This window comes from Heterodontus francisci, chromosome 18 (genome assembly GCF_036365525.1).
Source record: "Heterodontus francisci isolate sHetFra1 chromosome 18, sHetFra1.hap1, whole genome shotgun sequence".
Classification (NCBI taxonomy): Eukaryota; Metazoa; Chordata; class Chondrichthyes; order Heterodontiformes; family Heterodontidae; genus Heterodontus; species Heterodontus francisci.
Genome location: NC_090388.1, coordinates 83,470,362 through 83,488,561, shown reverse-complemented (window position 1 = coordinate 83,488,561; position 18,200 = coordinate 83,470,362). Strand labels below are relative to the sequence as shown.

The following is an 18,200-nucleotide window of genomic DNA, read 5'->3' as shown; positions in this document are numbered from 1 at the left end:
CCATCCATGGACCCCTCCCCCTCAGTCTCAGTAATGTCTCCATTAATGGACCCCTCCCCCTCAGTCTCAGTAATGTCTCCATCCATGGACCCCTCCCCCTCAGTCTCAGTAATGTCTCCATCCATGGACCCCTCCCCCTCAGTCTCAGTAATGTCTCCATCCATGGACCCCTCCCCCTCAGTCTCAGTAACGTCTCCATCTATGGACCCCTCCCCCTCAGTCTCAGTAATGTCTCCATCCATGGACCCTTCCCGCTCAATCTCAGTAACGTCTCCATCCATGGACACCTCCCCCTCAGTCTCAGTAATGTCTCCATCTATGGACCCCTCCCCCTCAGTCTCAGTAATGTCTCCATCCTTGGACCCTTCCCCCTCAATCTCAGTAACGTCTCCATCCATGGACCCCTCCCCCTCAGTCTCAGTAATGTCTCCATCCACGGACCCCTCCCCCTCAGTCTCAGTAATGTCTCCATCCATGGACCCCTCCCCCTCAGTCTCACTAATGTCTCCATCCATGGACCCCTCCCCCTCAGTCTCACTAACGTCTCCATCCATGGACCCCTCCCCCTCAGGCTCAGTAACGTCTCCATCCATGGACCCCTCCCCCTCAGTCTCAGTAATGTCTCCATCCACGGACCCCTCCCCCTCAGTCTCAGTAATGTCTCCATCCATGGACACCTCCCCCTCAGTCTCAGTAATGTCTCCATCTATGGACCCCTCCCCCTCAGTCTCAGTAATGTCTCCATCCTTGGACCCTTCCCCCTCAATCTCAGTAACGTCTCCATCCATGGACCCCTCCCCCTCAGTCTCAGTAATGTCTCCATCCACGGACCCCTCCCCCTCAGTCTCAGTAATGTCTCCATCCATGGACCCCTCCCCCTCAGTCTCACTAATGTCTCCATCCATGGACCCCTCCCCCTCAGTCTCACTAACGTCTCCATCCATGGACCCCTCCCCCTCAGGCTCAGTAACGTCTCCATCCATGGACCCCTCCCCCTCAGTCTCAGTAACGTCTCCATCCATGGACCCTTCCCCCTCAATCACAGTAACGTCTCCATCCATGGACCCCTCCCCCTCAATCTCAGTAACATCTCCATCCATAGACCCCTCCCACTCAGTCTCAGTAATGTCCCCATCCATGGACCCCTCCCACTCAGTCTCAGTAACGTCTCCATCCATGGACCCCTCCCCCTCAGTCTCAGTAATGTCTCCATCCTTGGACCCTTCCCCCTCAATCTCAGTAACGTCTCCATCCATGGACCCCTCCCCCTCAGTCTCAGTAATGTCTCCATCCACGGACCCCTCCCCCTCAGTCTCAGTAATGTCTCCATCCATGGACCCCTCCCCCTCAGTCTCAGTAATGTCTCTATCCATGGACCCCTCCCCCTCAGTCTCAGTAATGTCTCCATCCATGGACCCCTCCCCCCCAGTCTCACTAACGTCTCCATCCATGGACCCCTCCCCCTCAATCTCAGTAATGTCTCCATCCATGGACCCCTCCCCCCTCAATCTCAGTAATGTCTTCACCAATTTAGATCGTTCAGAGCGTTCTAAGGTTTTATGGAATAATTCTATTCTCCATTACAAGAAGAACATTAACAGGTAGAAAAGCGAGGTAAGAGAGAAGATTTAAGTTAGTAAGGATTTTTTCTCATTAGTTCAACATGATTGAATACCCAATCTGTTCAAGGAGCTGTTTGGAGTCCGTTGGTGTCGATGGGTCTGTCTCTCCTGCCATTGACCAAGGTCCAGTTTCAATGAATACAAGTGTTCCCAGATGTGGATGCTCGATACTGTCTGATACAATGAAGGATGGCAAGCTGAAAGCATTAAAACACAGCAAGTCTGTTGCTAAGTCACTGCTCGTACCCTGTGGGATAACAAGGGGTCGTGGGATGCTTCACACCTTTATCACACTCGCCAGTCTATGCCATCATCATAGCCAGTTGTCATTTGGCCTAGGGGGACTTTGCCCCCATCAACGACACGTTCTTCATATATTCCTCTATGTTCTCGTAATCATCAGAGTCAGACTCCGACATCTCCTCTAAGGCCTGGGTTGAGGCCGTGCTATTATCATTCTTGTCCTGTGGCAATGTTTTCTGATTGTCTTTCTTGATGTTGAATTCTTTGGGGAGGAAGGCTCCGCCTCCTCTGTGGCTCAGGATGTCACTGCTCGGCTGACTCCGGGCAGCTGTAAAGTGAGGTCATACATTTTACAAGAAAAATTTACATTTATGCGGCACAGGAGCATCATCAGACAAAATTTGGCACTAAGTCACCTAAGGAAATATCTGGCAGTTTTAAGGAACAGCTGAATAGAGGAGGGAGAGAGGTAGTGAGATTTAGGAAAGGAATTCCAGAGCTCAGGGCTAGCCAGCTGAATGCCCGGCCTCCAATGTTGGAGTGATGGAAATCTGGATGGGCGAGAGGCCAGATTTGGAGGAACGCACAAATTTTGCAGGTTTATAGGGCTGAGGGAGGATATAGAAATAGGGACGGATGAGGTTATGGAGGGAACTGAAAACATGAATGAGAATTTTAAAATCGAGGCATTGACAGAACAAGAACCAAAGTAAGTCAGCGAGCACAGGAGTGATGTGTAAATGGGGTGAGTTACAGCCAACTCACTGCTCGTACTTCTCTTATGTGCCAAACTACCAAAACTTTTCACATCCAGCCAAGATCGAGCTCTGTCAGCCTCACAGGACTGCCATTTCCAGCATGAAAGAGTCCAGTAATTCCAGTCACCCTCTTGCATTGTACCAGTGGAGAGAAATGTTATCGCTATTGATACTAGGATGCCTCCCCCGAACCCCACACCCGCTGCCAATTCCCATACCCCACCGAACCCCACTCCCACTGTTAATCCCCATATCCCCCCCCGAACCCCACACCCACTGCCAATCCCCATTTCCCCCCCCGAACCCCATACCCACTGCCAATCCCCATTCTGCCCCCGAACCCCACACCCACAGCCAATCCCCATACCCCCTCCGAACCCCATACCCACTGCCAATCCCCATACTACTCCCCCGAACCCCACACCCACTGCCAATCCCCATACCCCCTCCGAACCCCACACCCACTGCCAATCCCCATATCCACCCCCGAACTCCATACCCACTGCCAATCCCCATTCTGCCCCCGAACCCCACACCCACTGCCAATCCCCATACCCCCTCCGAACCCCATACCCACTGCCAATCCCCATACTACTCCCCCGAACCCCACACCCACTGCCAATCCCCATACCCCCTCCGAACCCCACACCCACTGCCAATCCCCATACTGCTCCCCCGAACCCCACACCCACTGCCAATCCACATACCCCACCGAACCCCACACCCACTGCCAATCCCCATACAGCTCCCCCGAACCCCACCCCCACTGCCAATCCCCATACCCCCCCCGAACTCCACACCCACTGCCAATCCCCATACTGCTCCCCCGAACCCCACACCCACTGCCAATCCCCATCCCCCCCGAACTCCACACCCACTGCCAATCCCCATATCCCCCCCGAACTCCACACCCACTGCCAATCCCCATCCCCCCCGAACCCCACACCCACTGCCAATCCCCATACCCCCCCCGAACTCCACACCCACTGCCAATCCCCATCCCCCCCGAACCCCACACCCACTGCCAATCCCCAACCCCCCGAACTCCACACCCACTGCCAATCCCCATACCCCCCCCCGAACTCCACACCCACTGCCAATCCCCATCCCCCCCGAACCCCACACCCACTGCCAATTCCCATACCCCCCCGAACTCCACACCCACTGCCAATCACCATACTGCTCCCCCGAACCCCACACCCACTGCCAATCCACATACCCCACCGAACCCCACACCCACTGCCAATCCCCATACTGCTCCCCTGAACCCCACACCCACTGCCAATCCCCATACCCCCCCCCCCGAACCCCACACCCACTGCCAATCCCCATACCCCACCGAACCCCACACCCACTGCCAATCCCCATACTAACCCGAACCCCACACCCACTGCCAATCACTATATCCCTCGAACGCCACACCCACTGCCAATCCCCATACTGCCCCCGAGCCCCAAACCCACTGCCAATCCCCATACTGCCCCCCGAACACCACACCCACTGCCAATCCCCATATCCCCACCGAACCCCATACCCACTACCAATCCCCATACTGCCCTCCGAACCCCATACCCACTGCCAATCCCCATACCCCCTGAACCCCACACCCACTGCCAATCCCCATAACACCCCCGAACCCCATACCCACTGCCAATCCCCATACCCCCTCCAAACCCCATACCCACTGCCAATCCCCATACCCCCCAGAACCCCACACCCAGTGCCAATCCCCATACCCCCTGAACGCCACATCCACTGCCAATCCCCATACTACTCCCCCGAATCCCACGCCCACTGCCAATCCCCATATCCCCCCGAACCCCACACCCACTGCCAATCCCTATATCCCCGAACCCCACACCCACTGCCAATCCCCATACCCCCCAGAACCCCACACCCAGTGCCAATCCCCATACCCCCTGAACGCCACATCCACTGCCAATCCCCATACTACTCCCCCGAACCTCACACCCACTGCCAATCCCCATATCCCCCCGAACCCCACACCCACTGCCAATCCCTATATCCCCGAACCCCACACCCACTGCCAATCCCCATACTACTCCCCCGAACCCCACACCCACTGCCAATCCCCATACCCCCCTGAACCCCACACCCACTGCCAATCCCCATACCCCCCCGAACCCCACACTCACTGCCAATCCCCATACCAAACCGAACCCCACACCCACTGCCAATCCCTATATCCCCCGAACCCCACACCCACTGCCAATCCCCATACTGTCCCCGAACCCCACACCCACTGCCAATCCCCATACTGTCCCCAAACCCCACACCAACTGCCAATCCCCATACTGCCTCCCCGAACCCCATACCCACTGCTAATCCCCATACTGCCCCCGAACCCCACACCCACTGCCAATCCCCATACCCCCCTGAACCCCCACCCCCACTGCCAATCCCCATACTATTCCCCCGAACCCCACACCCACTGCCAATCCCCATACCCCCTCGAACCCCATGCCCACTGCCAATCCCCATACCCCCCCGAACCCCACACCCACTGCCAATCCCCATACCCACTGAACCCCACACCCACTGCCAATCCATATACCCCCCGAACCCCACGCCCACTGCCAATCCCCATACCCCCCCGAACCCCACATCCACTGCCATTCCCCATACCCCCCCGAACCCCACATCCACTGCCAATCCCCATACCCCCCGACCCCCACACCCACTGCCAATCCCCATACCCCAGAAACCCCACATCCACTGCCAATCCCCATACCCGCCAAACCCCACACCCACTGCCAATCCCCTAACCCCCCAAAACCCACACCCATTGCCAATCCCCATATTGTCCCCGCTCCTGAAACTTGCACCCAATGATGATGATGAATGAATAAGGAGTTGTAAGGTGAAGTTTGTAGGTGACACTGAGTTATAGGAGACTGGATGAGAACAGGATGTTGCAAGGAATGATTGAATGGGCACAACTGGCAGATAAAGTTCAATGTGGGAATTGATAGGTAATCCACTTTAGTTCCAAGAAGGAACAATTGATAGTCAGAAACTCAGGAATGTGGAGGAGCAAAGTGGTTTGAGCGTCCAAGTAGAGAAATTACTAAAAGCTGTTAATCAGGTATGAGAACATCATCAAAAATATAAAGGATTGTTGGCCTTTATCTCAAGGAGGCTAGAATACAAAGGGAAGGAAGTTATGCTTCTGTCGTCCCAATCCCAACAGGAATAGTGTTCTTACCCTGAGGAAGGATCTATTAGCCTTGGAGAGATTGCAGCACAGCTTCAGCTGAATGATACTGGGGCTTAGAGGGTTAATTATCAGGACAGGTTGCATACATTTCCTCAAGTGTAGCAGGTTATGAAGTGCTCTAACTAAATTTTTTAAAATAATAAAAGGATTTGAAAGGTAGAATGTGGTGGGGCATCAAGAACAAGGAGATACAATCTTAAAATGAGAGCCAGGAGTGAAATCAGGAAGCACTTTTTCACTCAGAGGCTCGTGGAAATCTGGGACCTTCTGCCCAAAAGGCTGTCGTTGCTGGGGGTCAATTGGAGCTCTCAGCATGGAGATCAATAGATTTTTATTGGGTAAGGGTATCAATGGGTATGGAGCAAAGATGGGTAAATGGAGTTGAGGCACAGATCAGCCATAATCTGACTGAGTGTCGGAAAAGGCATGAGGGGATGAATGGCCTACACCTGTTCCTGTAATCCTCCATTCCATGGCAACCCTCTGGAAACCTCCGGGCTATTGCCAATCCTCCGACTGCTCCACAGCATCGCCATCCACCAATCCCATACTCAATGCCTTTCCCAGTACTTCCCCATTCCATACCACCATTCCCGCGAAACATCACAACTCAAGCTACACCAGCAAATGCTCTCAAATTGCCCTTACCTCCAGGCACGATTGGCTGCATCAGTCGGTTCAGCTGCACGTTCCACTTTTTAACATATCGACTTGCTCGTCTCCGCTTCCTTTCCGCCACCTGAGGAGAAGAGAACAGGTCAACATGACTGCTCTCATCCATCATCACCCTATCCTCCAACAGCATGGAGACATAAAGTATGCAGCAGACAAACTGTGCTGAAGCTGACCACAAGTCACCAGTGTCCAATCTCAGGATAATATAGGCACTAGAAGGTAAATTCCATGGTACCACACTCCTGGCAAGGAGTCATGTGTCATGGAGCACAAGTTGGAGAGTCAGCCTTAGAGTGTTGGTGTTCATTCTCTGACCTGTTCTCCCTTTGCGTGTGGCTGCCAATTGGAAGGGCAGGTTCAGAGCATTTACCTGAGACTGTCCCTAGAATTTATCCTCTATCACCATCAGTGAAGGCTGAGAATTTAGTAAGATCCAAATCTTCAAGAAAAGCCTACCAGAACAGTAATCTGTACCAGTCCAGTGAGTGTTTGATGGGACAGTGTAGAGGGAGCTCATGCCCAATACTCTTTCCTATACTACCCAGTCTAATCCCTCTCTCCTGCTCACTCTCCATACCCAATTAATTTATTCATTCATGGATTCGGGAGCTGCAGACAATGGCAGCATTTATTGCCCATCCCTAACAGCCTTTCAGAAAGTGGTGGGGAGCCACCTTCTTGAACCTCTGTAGCCCATGTGTTGAAGTGACTCCCACAGTGCTGTTAGGTTTTGACCCAGAGACAATGCAGGAATGTATTTCCAGGTCAGTATGGTATAGAGGTTGGTTGCAGGTTTGGAAGGTGCTGTCGAAGAAGCCTTGGTGAGTTGCTGCAGTGCATCTTGTAGATGGTACACACTGCTGTCACTGTGTGCCACTGGTGAAGGGAGTGAATGTTGAAGGTGGTGGATGAGATGCCACTCAGGCAGGCTGCTTTGTCCTGGATGGTGTTGAGCTTCTTGAGTGTTGTTGGAGCTGCACTCATCCAGGCAAGTGGAGAGTATTCCAGCACACTCCTGACTTGTGCCTTGTAGATGGTGGACAGGCTTTAGGGAGTCAAGAGGTGAATCACTCACTGCAGAATTCCCGGGTTCTGACCTGCTCTTGTAGCCGCAGTATTTATGTGCTGATCCATTTCAGTTTCTGGTCAAGGGTAAACCCCAGGATGTTGATAGTGGGGGATTCAGTGATGATAATGCCATTGAACGTCAAAGGGAGATGATTACATTTTCTCTTGTTGGAGATGGTCATTGTCTGGCACTTGTGTGGCGCAAATGTTACTTGCCACTTATCATCCCAAGCCTGAATGTTGTCTAGGTCTTGCTGCACACGGACTGGACTGCTGTAGTATTTGAGAAGTTGCTAATGATACTGAACATTGTACAATCATCAGCGAACATCCCCACTTCTGACATGATGGAGGGAAGGTCATTGATGAAGCAGCTGACACGACCCTGAGGAACTCCTGCAGTGATGTCCTGGGACTGAGATGAATGGCCTCCAACAACCACAACCATCTTCCTTTGTGCTAGGTATGACTCCAAACATTGGAGAGTTTCCCCCGATTCCCATTGACTTTAATTTTACTGGGGCACCTTGATGTTGCCTTGATGTCAAGGGCAGTCACTCTCACTTCACCTCTGGAATTCAGTTCTTTTGTCCATGTTTGGACCAAGGCTGTAATGAGTTCTAGATCCAAATGGTCCTGGCAAAACCCAATCTGAGCATCGGTGAGCAGATTATTGGTGAGTAAGTGCCGCTTGATTGTGCTGTTGACGACACCTTCCATCACTTTGCTGATAATTAAGAATAGACTGATGGGGTGGTAATTGGCCAGATTGGATTTGTCCTGCTTTTTGTGGACAGGACATACCTGGGCAATTTTCCACTTTGTCAGGAAGCTACACTGAAACAGCTTGGTCAGTGGCACAGCTAGTTCGGAGCACAAGTTTTCATTTCTCCTTACCGTATCCAGTATGTTCAGCCGTTTTGTGTACAGTGAATCAAATTGATTAAAGCCTGGCTTCTGAGATGGTGGTGACCCCAGGAGGAGGCCGAGGTGGATCATCCACTCGGCACTTCCAGCCGAAGGTGGTTGCAACAGCTTTAGCCCTGTATTCCACTCCCCGGCTCATTCCCCAGACCCACCACTATTCCACTTTTTAAGCCCTTACTGAATCCCTTTTAATAGTATTTTGGACCCTGATATCCAGCAGTGGCCATCAGAGGTGAGAAGATTCAGACAACCTCCTCTGTAATTCTTGCCCTTATATTTTTAAAATTCATTTAGGCGTAAATCTACACCCTTTTTCCCTTAGCGGAGGGGTCAATAACCGGGGGGCATAGATTTAAGGTAAGGGGCAGGAGGTTTAGAGGGGATTTGAGGAAAAGTTTTTTCACCCGGAGGGTGTTTGGAATCTGGAACACACTACCTGAAGAGGTGGTAGAGGCAGGAACCCTCACAACATTTAAGACGTATTTAGATGAGCACTTGAAACGCCATAGCATACAAGGCTACGGGCCAAGTGCTGGAAAATGGGACTAGAGTAGTTAGGTGCTTGATGGCCGGCACAGACACGATGGGCCGAAGGGCCTGTTTCTGTGCTGTCTAACTCAATGACTCTATGAGGAATATGACAATAGGGTGAGAAGAAGGGTGGGAGGAGGCTCATGCAGAACATAAATGCCAGCAATGACCAGTTGGGCTAAATGGCCTGTTTCTGTGCTGTATCGATGTAACTTAAAGTAATAATGGGTCCCCAAGCAGTGGAGGTGCAGAAATGGGAGGAGTAACAGGATGAAGAGCCCTGAGCTCTGTACATGTGCTGCTGGTGGACTCTGCTAGCTGTCCCGAGACCCATCCACTCACAGCGAGATCCTGCTTGTTACGTTTCCTGCTCTCTCTCAGCTCCTCCATAGCCTGCTGCAGAGCCTGGGCCTTGTCGGTTATTTGCTGCTGCAGCTGCCTCTTCTCCTGCTGGGTTCTCTGGATGAGATTCTGCTGTTCAGACTTCAACTTCATCAGTTCCCTCAGCTTCTCCTCCTCCTCCTGCAACAACCTAACAAAAACAAGCAAGAAGAGAAGAATTCAAAGCCAGCTTTACCAAGTGATGTGTTAGAGCCAGCTTGACTGTGTTCACACCTATAGCAAAGAGCGAAGAAGAAAAGAGATACTCGTATTTCTATAGCATCTTTCCCATCCTCAGGACATCCCCAAGCGCTTTACAGCCAATTATACACTTTTGAAGTGTAGCCACTGTTGTATTTGCCAGAAACTCCACAGCCAATTTGCACACAGCAAGGTCCCACAAACAGCATTGTGATAACTGACCACTCTTTTTAGGTACCGGTTGAGGGATTAATATTGGCCAGGACACTTGGAATATCTTCTCTGCCTTAGATAAGCTTGCACTCAATCTAGGACTCAGCGGAAGCCCAACTAGAACTTGCCCTGCACCCAACGGGTGAGTTTGGTTCAAACCAGGTGAAAATTATTGTTAAACTTCCCTCACCACCTCCTCTGGTCTCAAATGAAACTTCCACACCTCCTTCATTGCTAAAGTTGCCTAAAGAAGCTCAGATTCCTGTGCCTAACCCGTCTCTGAAAGTCTATCTGCTCCCTAACACCCCCCACTTCACTCTTAGACAGGAGACACCAAAATACTAGTCAGTTATCTTTTCCTCACTTATGTCTTTCTATCTTATGATCTTACTTTTAAGCTGTAGTTACACCATTCTAAACATTCCTTTCCCCTCTCCCTCATCACCACATACATTGTGACCTCCTCCCCTCCCCGAGTCCACCCCATTCCTGAAATATTGGTACACCTTGCTTGGTATAGCCCTTGGCGCAGCACTCGGCGCCTTTGCCCTTCTCCTAGGCCACTCAATAAGATGACCTTTTCCTCTTTTGGCAGCCATGTGAAGAGTTGGAATTCGTTCCAGGATAAAGGAGATCTGGAATGCACTTCCCTTTTTTTCCTCACACTTCTAGAGCAGATGGATTAACAGAGGAATGGCGTCCAAATGGGTCTTTGTACACAGGATCTCCTGGTGGGAGTGGATGGCATTCCTGGCTGGGAAGTGGGTGTTGAATTACCGGGCCTTGTTGGAATGCTGCCTAGAGTTGCCAACTCCAGTAGGACATGTTTCTGGATGTTTCATCACTTGACAATCTACCTCCAATTGCTCCACCCTCACATTCCCATCACTGGTCGCCCGACAGAGTCCAGCCTCATTGGTAACCCGAATACTGCTCACAGGCTACTTGGCCAATTCAGGTGGAGCACATGAGCTGGCGGGCTGTCAGGTGGGACCAACATTGGGCAGCTTGAGCACCCCACAGAAGCTGCCAGCAACGAGGTAAGTTGGGGTGAAGGGGGAGATGGGCTGAAGATGTTGTAAAGGTCTTGTGCCTGAGGGGGAATGGCACAGGCAGGGAAGCAGAGGCCTGGACTTTTCCTATGGAACCCAGAGGTGCAATCCTGTTCATAGAATCATAGAAAGTTTAAGGCACAGAAAGAGGCCACTTCACCCATCATGTCTGTGCCGGCTGGAAAATGATCCACCTATTCTAATCCCACCTTCCAGCATTTGGTCCGTAGTCCTGCAGATTACGGCACTTGGGGTGCACATCCAGACTCCTTTTGAATGAATTGAGAGTCTCTGCCTTTCAGGCAGTGAGTTCCAGACCATCACCACTCTCTGGGTGAAAAAGTGTTTCCTCATCTCCCCTCTAATTTTTCTCCCAATCACTTTAAATCTATGCCCCCCTCGTCACTGACCTCTCTGTTAAGGTGAAGACCCTTCACCTCCACTCTATCCAGGCCACTAACAATTTTGTACATTTCACTCAGATCTCCCCTCAGCCTTCTCTGTTCCAAGGAGAACAACCCCAGCCTATCCAATCTTTCCTCATAGCTTCATTTTTCCAGTCCTGGCAACATCCTCGTAAATCTCCTCTGTACCCTCTCTAGTGCAATTACATCCTTTCTGTAATGAGGTGACCAGACTGCACACAGTACTCAAATTGAGGCCTAACCAATGAGTTATACAGTTCCAGCATAACCTCCCTGCTCTTGTATTCTATACGTCGGCTAATAAAGGAAAGGATTCCATCTGCCTTCTTAACCACCTTATCGACCTGTCCTGCTACCTTCAGGGATCTGTGGACATTCACTCTAAGGTCCCTCACTTCCTCTACACTTCTCAGTATTTTCCCATTAATTGTGTATTCCTTTGCCTTGTTTTACCTCCCCAAATGCATCACCTTACACTCCTCCAAATTGAATTCCATTTGCCACCTTTCTGCCCATCTGACCAGACCATCAATATCTTCCTGCAGCCTACAGCTATCCTCCTTGCTGTCTACTACATGGCCAATCTTTGTGTCGTCTGCAAACTTCTTGATCATACCCCCTACATTTACATCCAAATCATTAATACACACCACAAAAAGCAGGGGACCCAGCAATGAGCCCTGCAGAACGCCACTGGAAACAGCCCTCCAGTCGCTAAAACAGCCGTCAACAATTACCCTTTGTTTCCTGCAACTGAGCCAATTTTGTATCCACCTTGCTGAATTTCCCTGGATCCCATGGGATTTTTTTTAGCCAGTCTGCCTTGTGGGACCTTGTCAAAAGCCTTGCTAAAATCCATGTAAACCACATCAACTGCACTACCCTCATCTATCTTCCTTGTTCTTCAAAAAATTCGATCAAGTTGGTCAAACAAGATCTTCCCTTAACAAATCCATGTTGACTATCCTTGATTAACCTGTGCCTTTCTAAGTGACAGTTTATCCTAATTCTCAGAATAGATTCCAATAATTTGCTACTACTGAGGTTAGACTGACTGGCCTGTAATTATTCAGTCTATTCTTCGCTCCCTTTTTAAACAGAGGTACAATGTTAGCAATTCTCCAATCCTCCAGCACCACACCTGTATTTAGTGAGGACTGGAAAATGATGGTCAGACCCTCTGCTTTTTCCTCTCTTGCTTCTTTTAACAGCCTAGCATACATTTCATCTGGCCCTGGTGATTTATCAACTTTCAAGGATGCTAATCCCATTAATACTTCCTCTCTCCCTATGTTTATCACATCCAATACTTCACACTCTTCCTTCTTAACTACAATATCTACATTGTCCCCCTCTTTTGTGAAGACAGAAGCAAAGTATTCATTAAGAACCATGCCAATATCTTCCGCTCCTACACATCGGTTACCTTTTTGGTCTTTTATGGGCCCTACTCTCTCCTTAGTTATCCTCTTACTCTTAATGTATTGATAAAGCATCTTTGGGTTCACCTTGATTTTCCTTGTCAATATTCTTTCATGCCCTCTCTTTGCTTTCCTAATTTCCTTTTTGATTTCACCCCTCCACTTTCTATACACCCCTCGGCTTTCTGTAGAATTGAGTTCTCAGTGTCAGACATAAGCTTTCCTTTTCTGCCTTATCTTACCCTGTAAGCTCCTTGTCATCCTTGGGGCTCTAGATTTGGCCATCTCACCCTTTTTCTTTGTGGGAACATGTTTATCCTGAACCCTTGAATCTCCTCTTTGAATGCCTCCCACTGTTCTGACACTGATTTACCTTCAAGTAGCTGTTTCCAATTCACTTTCACTAAATCACTCCTCAGTTTAGTAAAATTGACCTTGCCCCAATTGAAAACTCTAATTCCTGTTCTATCTCTGTCATTTTCCATAATTATGTTAAAACTGGCTGAATTATGATCACTATCACCAAAATGCTCTCCCACTGCCACTCCTTCCACCTGCCCATCTTCATTTCCTAAAATTAAATCTAAAATTGCACCCTCTCTTGTTGGACTTGCTAAATACTGGCCAAAAAAGTTCTCCTGAATGCACCTCAAGAATTCTGCTCCCTCAATTCCTTTCACACTAAAACTATCCCAGTTAATATTGGTGTAGTTAAAATCCCCTACTATTACTGCCCTATTGTTCTTGCACTTCTCAGAGATTTGCCTACATATCTGCTCTTCTATCTTCCTCTGACTGCTTGGGAGCCTATAGTCCCAGTGGTTTGATTGCCCCTTTTTTTGCTCCTGAGCTCAATCCATATGGCCTCATTTGATGAACCTTCCAACATATCATCCGTCCTCACAGCTGTAATAGTTTCCTTGACCAAAATTGCCACTCTCCCTCCTTTCTTATCCACTTCCCTATCGCGTCTGAAAACCCTGTAACCAGGAACGTTGAGCTGCCATTCCTGTCCCTCTTTAAGCCATGTTTCTGTAATAGCTATGATATTATACTGCCACGTGTCTATCTGTGCCCTCAGCTCATCTGCTTTATTTGCTATACTCCTTGCATTGAAATAGATACCCTTGAGCACTGCCAAACTCTCTCTTTTATTTTCTAACCCTCGTTTCCTCTGTGTTCCAGATTCATCCATTAATTTTCCACCTTCCATTTTAATTTCTGATTTTGTCCCAGCTGAGTCTACCCTCAGGTCCCCATCCCCCTGTCAAACTAGTTTAAACCCTCCCCAACAACACTAGCAAAACGTTCTGCAAGGAACTCAGTGCCGGCCCTGTTCAGGTGGCAACCTGTCCAGCCCAGTCTCAATGCCCCAAGAATCCCTCCTGCACCATTTTTCCAGCCACACATTCATCTGTCTTATCCTTCTATTTCTATACTCACTTGCGTGTGGCACTGGGACTTTTGAGGTCCTGCTTGCTAATTTCTTACCTAGCTCCCTACATTCTGACTGCAAGACCACATCTCTCTTTCTACCAATGTCCTTGGTTCCGATGTGGACCACGACTGCTGGTTGTTCACCCTCCCCCTTCAGGATGCTCTGCAGCTGCTCATTGACATCCTTGACCCTGGCACCAGGGAGGCAACACACCGTCCTAGATTCGTGTCTGAGGCCACAGAAACACCTGTCTGTTCCCCTGACTAGTGAATCACCGACCACGATGGCTCTTCCAGTCTTCCCTGTACCCCGCTGTGCAGCTGAGCCACCCGTTGTGCCATGGACTTGGCTCTGGCTGCACTCCCCAGGTGAAGGATCACTTTCCTCAGTATTCATAACTGAATACCTGTTGGAGACTGAGATGCACTCAGAGGTCTCCTGCACTACCTGCCTGATTCTTTTTGACTGTCTGGTGGTCGCCCATTCCCTCTCTCCCTGCATACTCTTAAGCTGTGGGATGACCACATCTATAAACGTGCTATCCATGTAGCTCTCATCCTCATGAATGCACTGCAGTGTCATCAGCTGCTGCTCAAGTTCCAAAGCCCAGAGCTCAAACTGCTTCAATTGATGACACTTCCTGCACAAATGGTTCTCCCCATAGCACAGGAGGTGCTCTCTCAAGGTTGAAGCAACCCTGCCATTCCTTTATTAGTTGACCCTTTGCTACTGCTAAAAAAAACCTTACCAATACTACAACGGCTTAGAATTATTAATAAAACTGTTTCACTAGGTGCCACAATGGAGTATTTAACCAAACTTCAACACGCCGGTTTCTCGACAGCATCTGTTGGGGGAATGGGCAGACTGGAGGCCCTAGTCAGGAATGGGTTATTAGAACAGGCCGTGAGGCTTCCACTGGTGAAAAGAGAATTCGATGGGAAACAGAGCCGCTCCATTTTAACTGCACCCCCTCCCCCCCACCCAGTAATCAGGGAGAGTTACAATCTCCCTCATGCCAACTCTAGTTTTCGTCACTGCACCTTGCCTGTGCTGATCGCACAGTCTGCTCGTCAGTGTGGGCCTGAATCTCGGCCTTCAGGGCCTGTTCCAACCTTCGCTGCATCCCCTCCAGCTCCTGAATCCGGCGGCGCTGAGCTCCAGCCTCCAGATTCTTCTGTTCCATCACCAACTGCATCTGGAGTTTGTCCTTCAAAAAGACAACACAGCGAGAGACAGGATAACACACCAAAAAACAGTACAGCAAACACCCTCACACACTGAAGATTACCAGCAACAAATAATATTTCTTCCACTCACAGTTTACTCTGTCTCCAGGAGCTGGCATGCTCAGTTCAGTTCCACGGCCACCAGCTCCCCTCCACCATCTTGCCCATGTGGTTATTTGCAAGCCAAGTGTAATATATTCCTATGTTTTGAGCATGCCCAGTATGTGATGACATCAGTAAACATTTGACCTTGCCATCTTGGTGTCTGTCTTTCTTTACAAGTTCTTCCCAATATATAACCGATTTTGGTAACGAGGATGGGATTGAAGTGCAAAAATATTTGCAGCAAACAACAGTAGAGACTGTGATGAACAAAATAAGCTAACTCCCAGTGACCTAGCTGCTAGGATGGTGAAGAGTTTTGATTATATGATTTTGAGCCCCTTTGTTTCTGAAAACGAATGGCTGCACTCAGTTGAATGGATTCTGCAGGGTCCTAGTGTCCATCTGATTCAACTACTGACTACACTGTCTTTAGTGAGTTTGTTCTGATTAGGCTGAATTAACTTCTGTATCACTGTTACAGACCGTCTCAGTAAAGTGTTTACTGGGTCACTGTCACATGTGAAAATGGGACAAAATGGCTGTGGCCACAGGATACACTGGAAGGCGAGGAATATATGATAGAGCTCGAGAACCATTCAGTTCATACATTGAAAGAACGGACATGTTCTTCAGAGCTGATAATATATTAGAACTCACAGGTGAATGTGAAGAGGTCCAGACTCAGAAAAAGGCAATTCTTGAGCGCAAGATCGCAAATTTGCGAACTGAGATTGGCCTGGAAGTATATGGCACACTACCCAACCTTCTTGCTCCCAACAAGGCAAAAGATGTGCCATTCAAAATAATTATCACCAAGTTGGATGAATATTTTAATACTAAAACACTAGAGATAGCAGAAAGATACAAATTTGGAACCAGAAACCAGAGAAGTAGTGAAATAGTTGGCGAGTACATTGTGGCACTGAGGAATTTATCATTACAACTTTGGTACATACTGCATTATGACACAGGTTTGTGTGTGGCTTGGTGGATTGAAGTTACTAATCGCACAAAATCTTACGTTTGTGCTAGTGTGTACGATTGCTTCTACCATGGAGGTGGCATCAAAGAATGCTTGGGAATTCCCTCCTATGCAAGTGACGAGTACAGCTTCTGTCCACTGTCAGAAGACTTCTGCCACGTCTACAGCAGGGATACTTGAACAGAAGAGTTCTGCTGATAGTGGTTCAGTGTCTTGTTATTGCTGTAATGTCAACCACATGGCACAGGCATGTCAGTACAGAAATTCCAAAAGCTTTAATTGCCAGCAGATAGGTCATATTGCAACTGCTTTCTAAATGAAGGCCAAAGCAGGAAATAGAACTCTTTCTACTGGTATTGGCAACCAGCGGCATAACAAGGGTGGAGTTCACAATCTTGAAGTGAATCCAGACTGCCTAAGGTGTTGGTAAATCAATAGTACATCAACATACAAATCAATACGGCTGCAGATTGCTGCATTATGAGTAGAGACATGTACAAGAGCAAATTCAGTGACGGATAGCTATAAAGGTACAGTCGGTGTGAAAGCACACATCTGATGCAAAGCCAGCATACTGCAAGTATAAACAGAAAGTGATGGAAATACTCAGCAGGTCTGGCAGCATTTGTGGAGAGAGAAACAGAGTTAACGTTTCAGGTCGAAGACCTTTCATAACTGTATAATGCAAGGCTAGGTCAGTTCCTTATGCTCTCAAAACCCAGGCTGAAGAGGAACTAAAGAAGTTACAGAGGAACGGTGTGCAAGTGAAAACTGATCACAGTGACCCCCAATTCTAGTACTGCCCAAGTCAGACAAACCATAAGACTATGAGAGGATTACAAAGTCACAATCAACCAGGAGTGGATGATGAGCAGTATCCACTACTATCCTCGTATCATTTGTATGTGGAGTTTTTTTTATTTGTTCATTGGATGTGGGTATCACTGGCTCGGACAGCATTTATTACCCATCCCTAATTGCTCTTGAACTGAGTGCCTGCTAGGCCATTTAAGAGGGCAATTAAGAGTCAACCACATTGCTGTAGGTCTGGAGTTTCGCAGGATCCAAGCTATTCACAAAGTTAGATTTGTCCCATGCTTATGCGCAGCTCAATGTGGATCGAGAGTCAGCAGGATCTGATGATAAATGCACACAGGGTAATACTCCCATAGGAAGCTGCCCTATGCTGTGAAGTCTTCTCCAAAAATCTTCCAACTGGATAAGACTTTGCAAGGAGTGCTGTAGTGCTTATGTAATCAGGATGATGTGTTGATCGCAACGGCAACAAAGGAAGAGAGTCCTTAAGCGTTGGATGAAGTGTTAAAAAGTTTAAAGATCACAATGTGAAGTTGAAAAAGAGCAAGTGTGCTTTTGTGCAGTCTGAGCGAATGTACCTTGGCTGGAAAATCAATGAAAAAGGAGTACAGCCAGTGAAAGAGTAGATAGAGGCTATAGTCAATGGTCCAAAGTCAAAAGATGTGTCTGAGCTTAGATCTTTTCTAGACATGGTCCAATACTAAGGTACTTATGATGCATGTAAGTGAAGCTTGACCACTGATGCACTACTTGTTCATTATGACACAAATAGTGACCTATAGCTAGCATGTGATACTTCAAACTCTGGAGTTGGAGCAGTGATCAGTCATGTCATGGATGAGGGTCAGGAGAAGCCCATAGCATTCGCATCACGT

At 48.8% G+C, this 18,200-nt stretch overlaps 1 protein-coding gene across 2 annotated transcripts in view; it reads right to left on the bottom strand.

Annotated features, from left to right (window-relative positions):
• Nucleotides 1–1,548: 1,548 nt before the first annotated feature.
• LOC137379893 (differentially expressed in FDCP 6 homolog) overlaps nt 1,549–18,200 on the bottom strand; it is a 103,983-nt gene continuing 87,331 nt past the window's right edge. For both annotated transcript variants that reach the window (XM_068051298.1, XM_068051299.1), the window contains 4 exons: nt 15,237–15,403; nt 9,405–9,594; nt 6,510–6,600; nt 1,549–2,193 (listed from right to left, as the gene is read on the bottom strand). In XM_068051298.1, the coding sequence (XP_067907399.1) occupies nt 1,958–2,193; nt 6,510–6,600; nt 9,405–9,594; nt 15,237–15,403 (684 nt within the window). In that variant the 3' untranslated portion in view covers nt 1,549–1,957. The remainder of the gene's footprint in view (nt 2,194–6,509; nt 6,601–9,404; nt 9,595–15,236; nt 15,404–18,200) is intronic.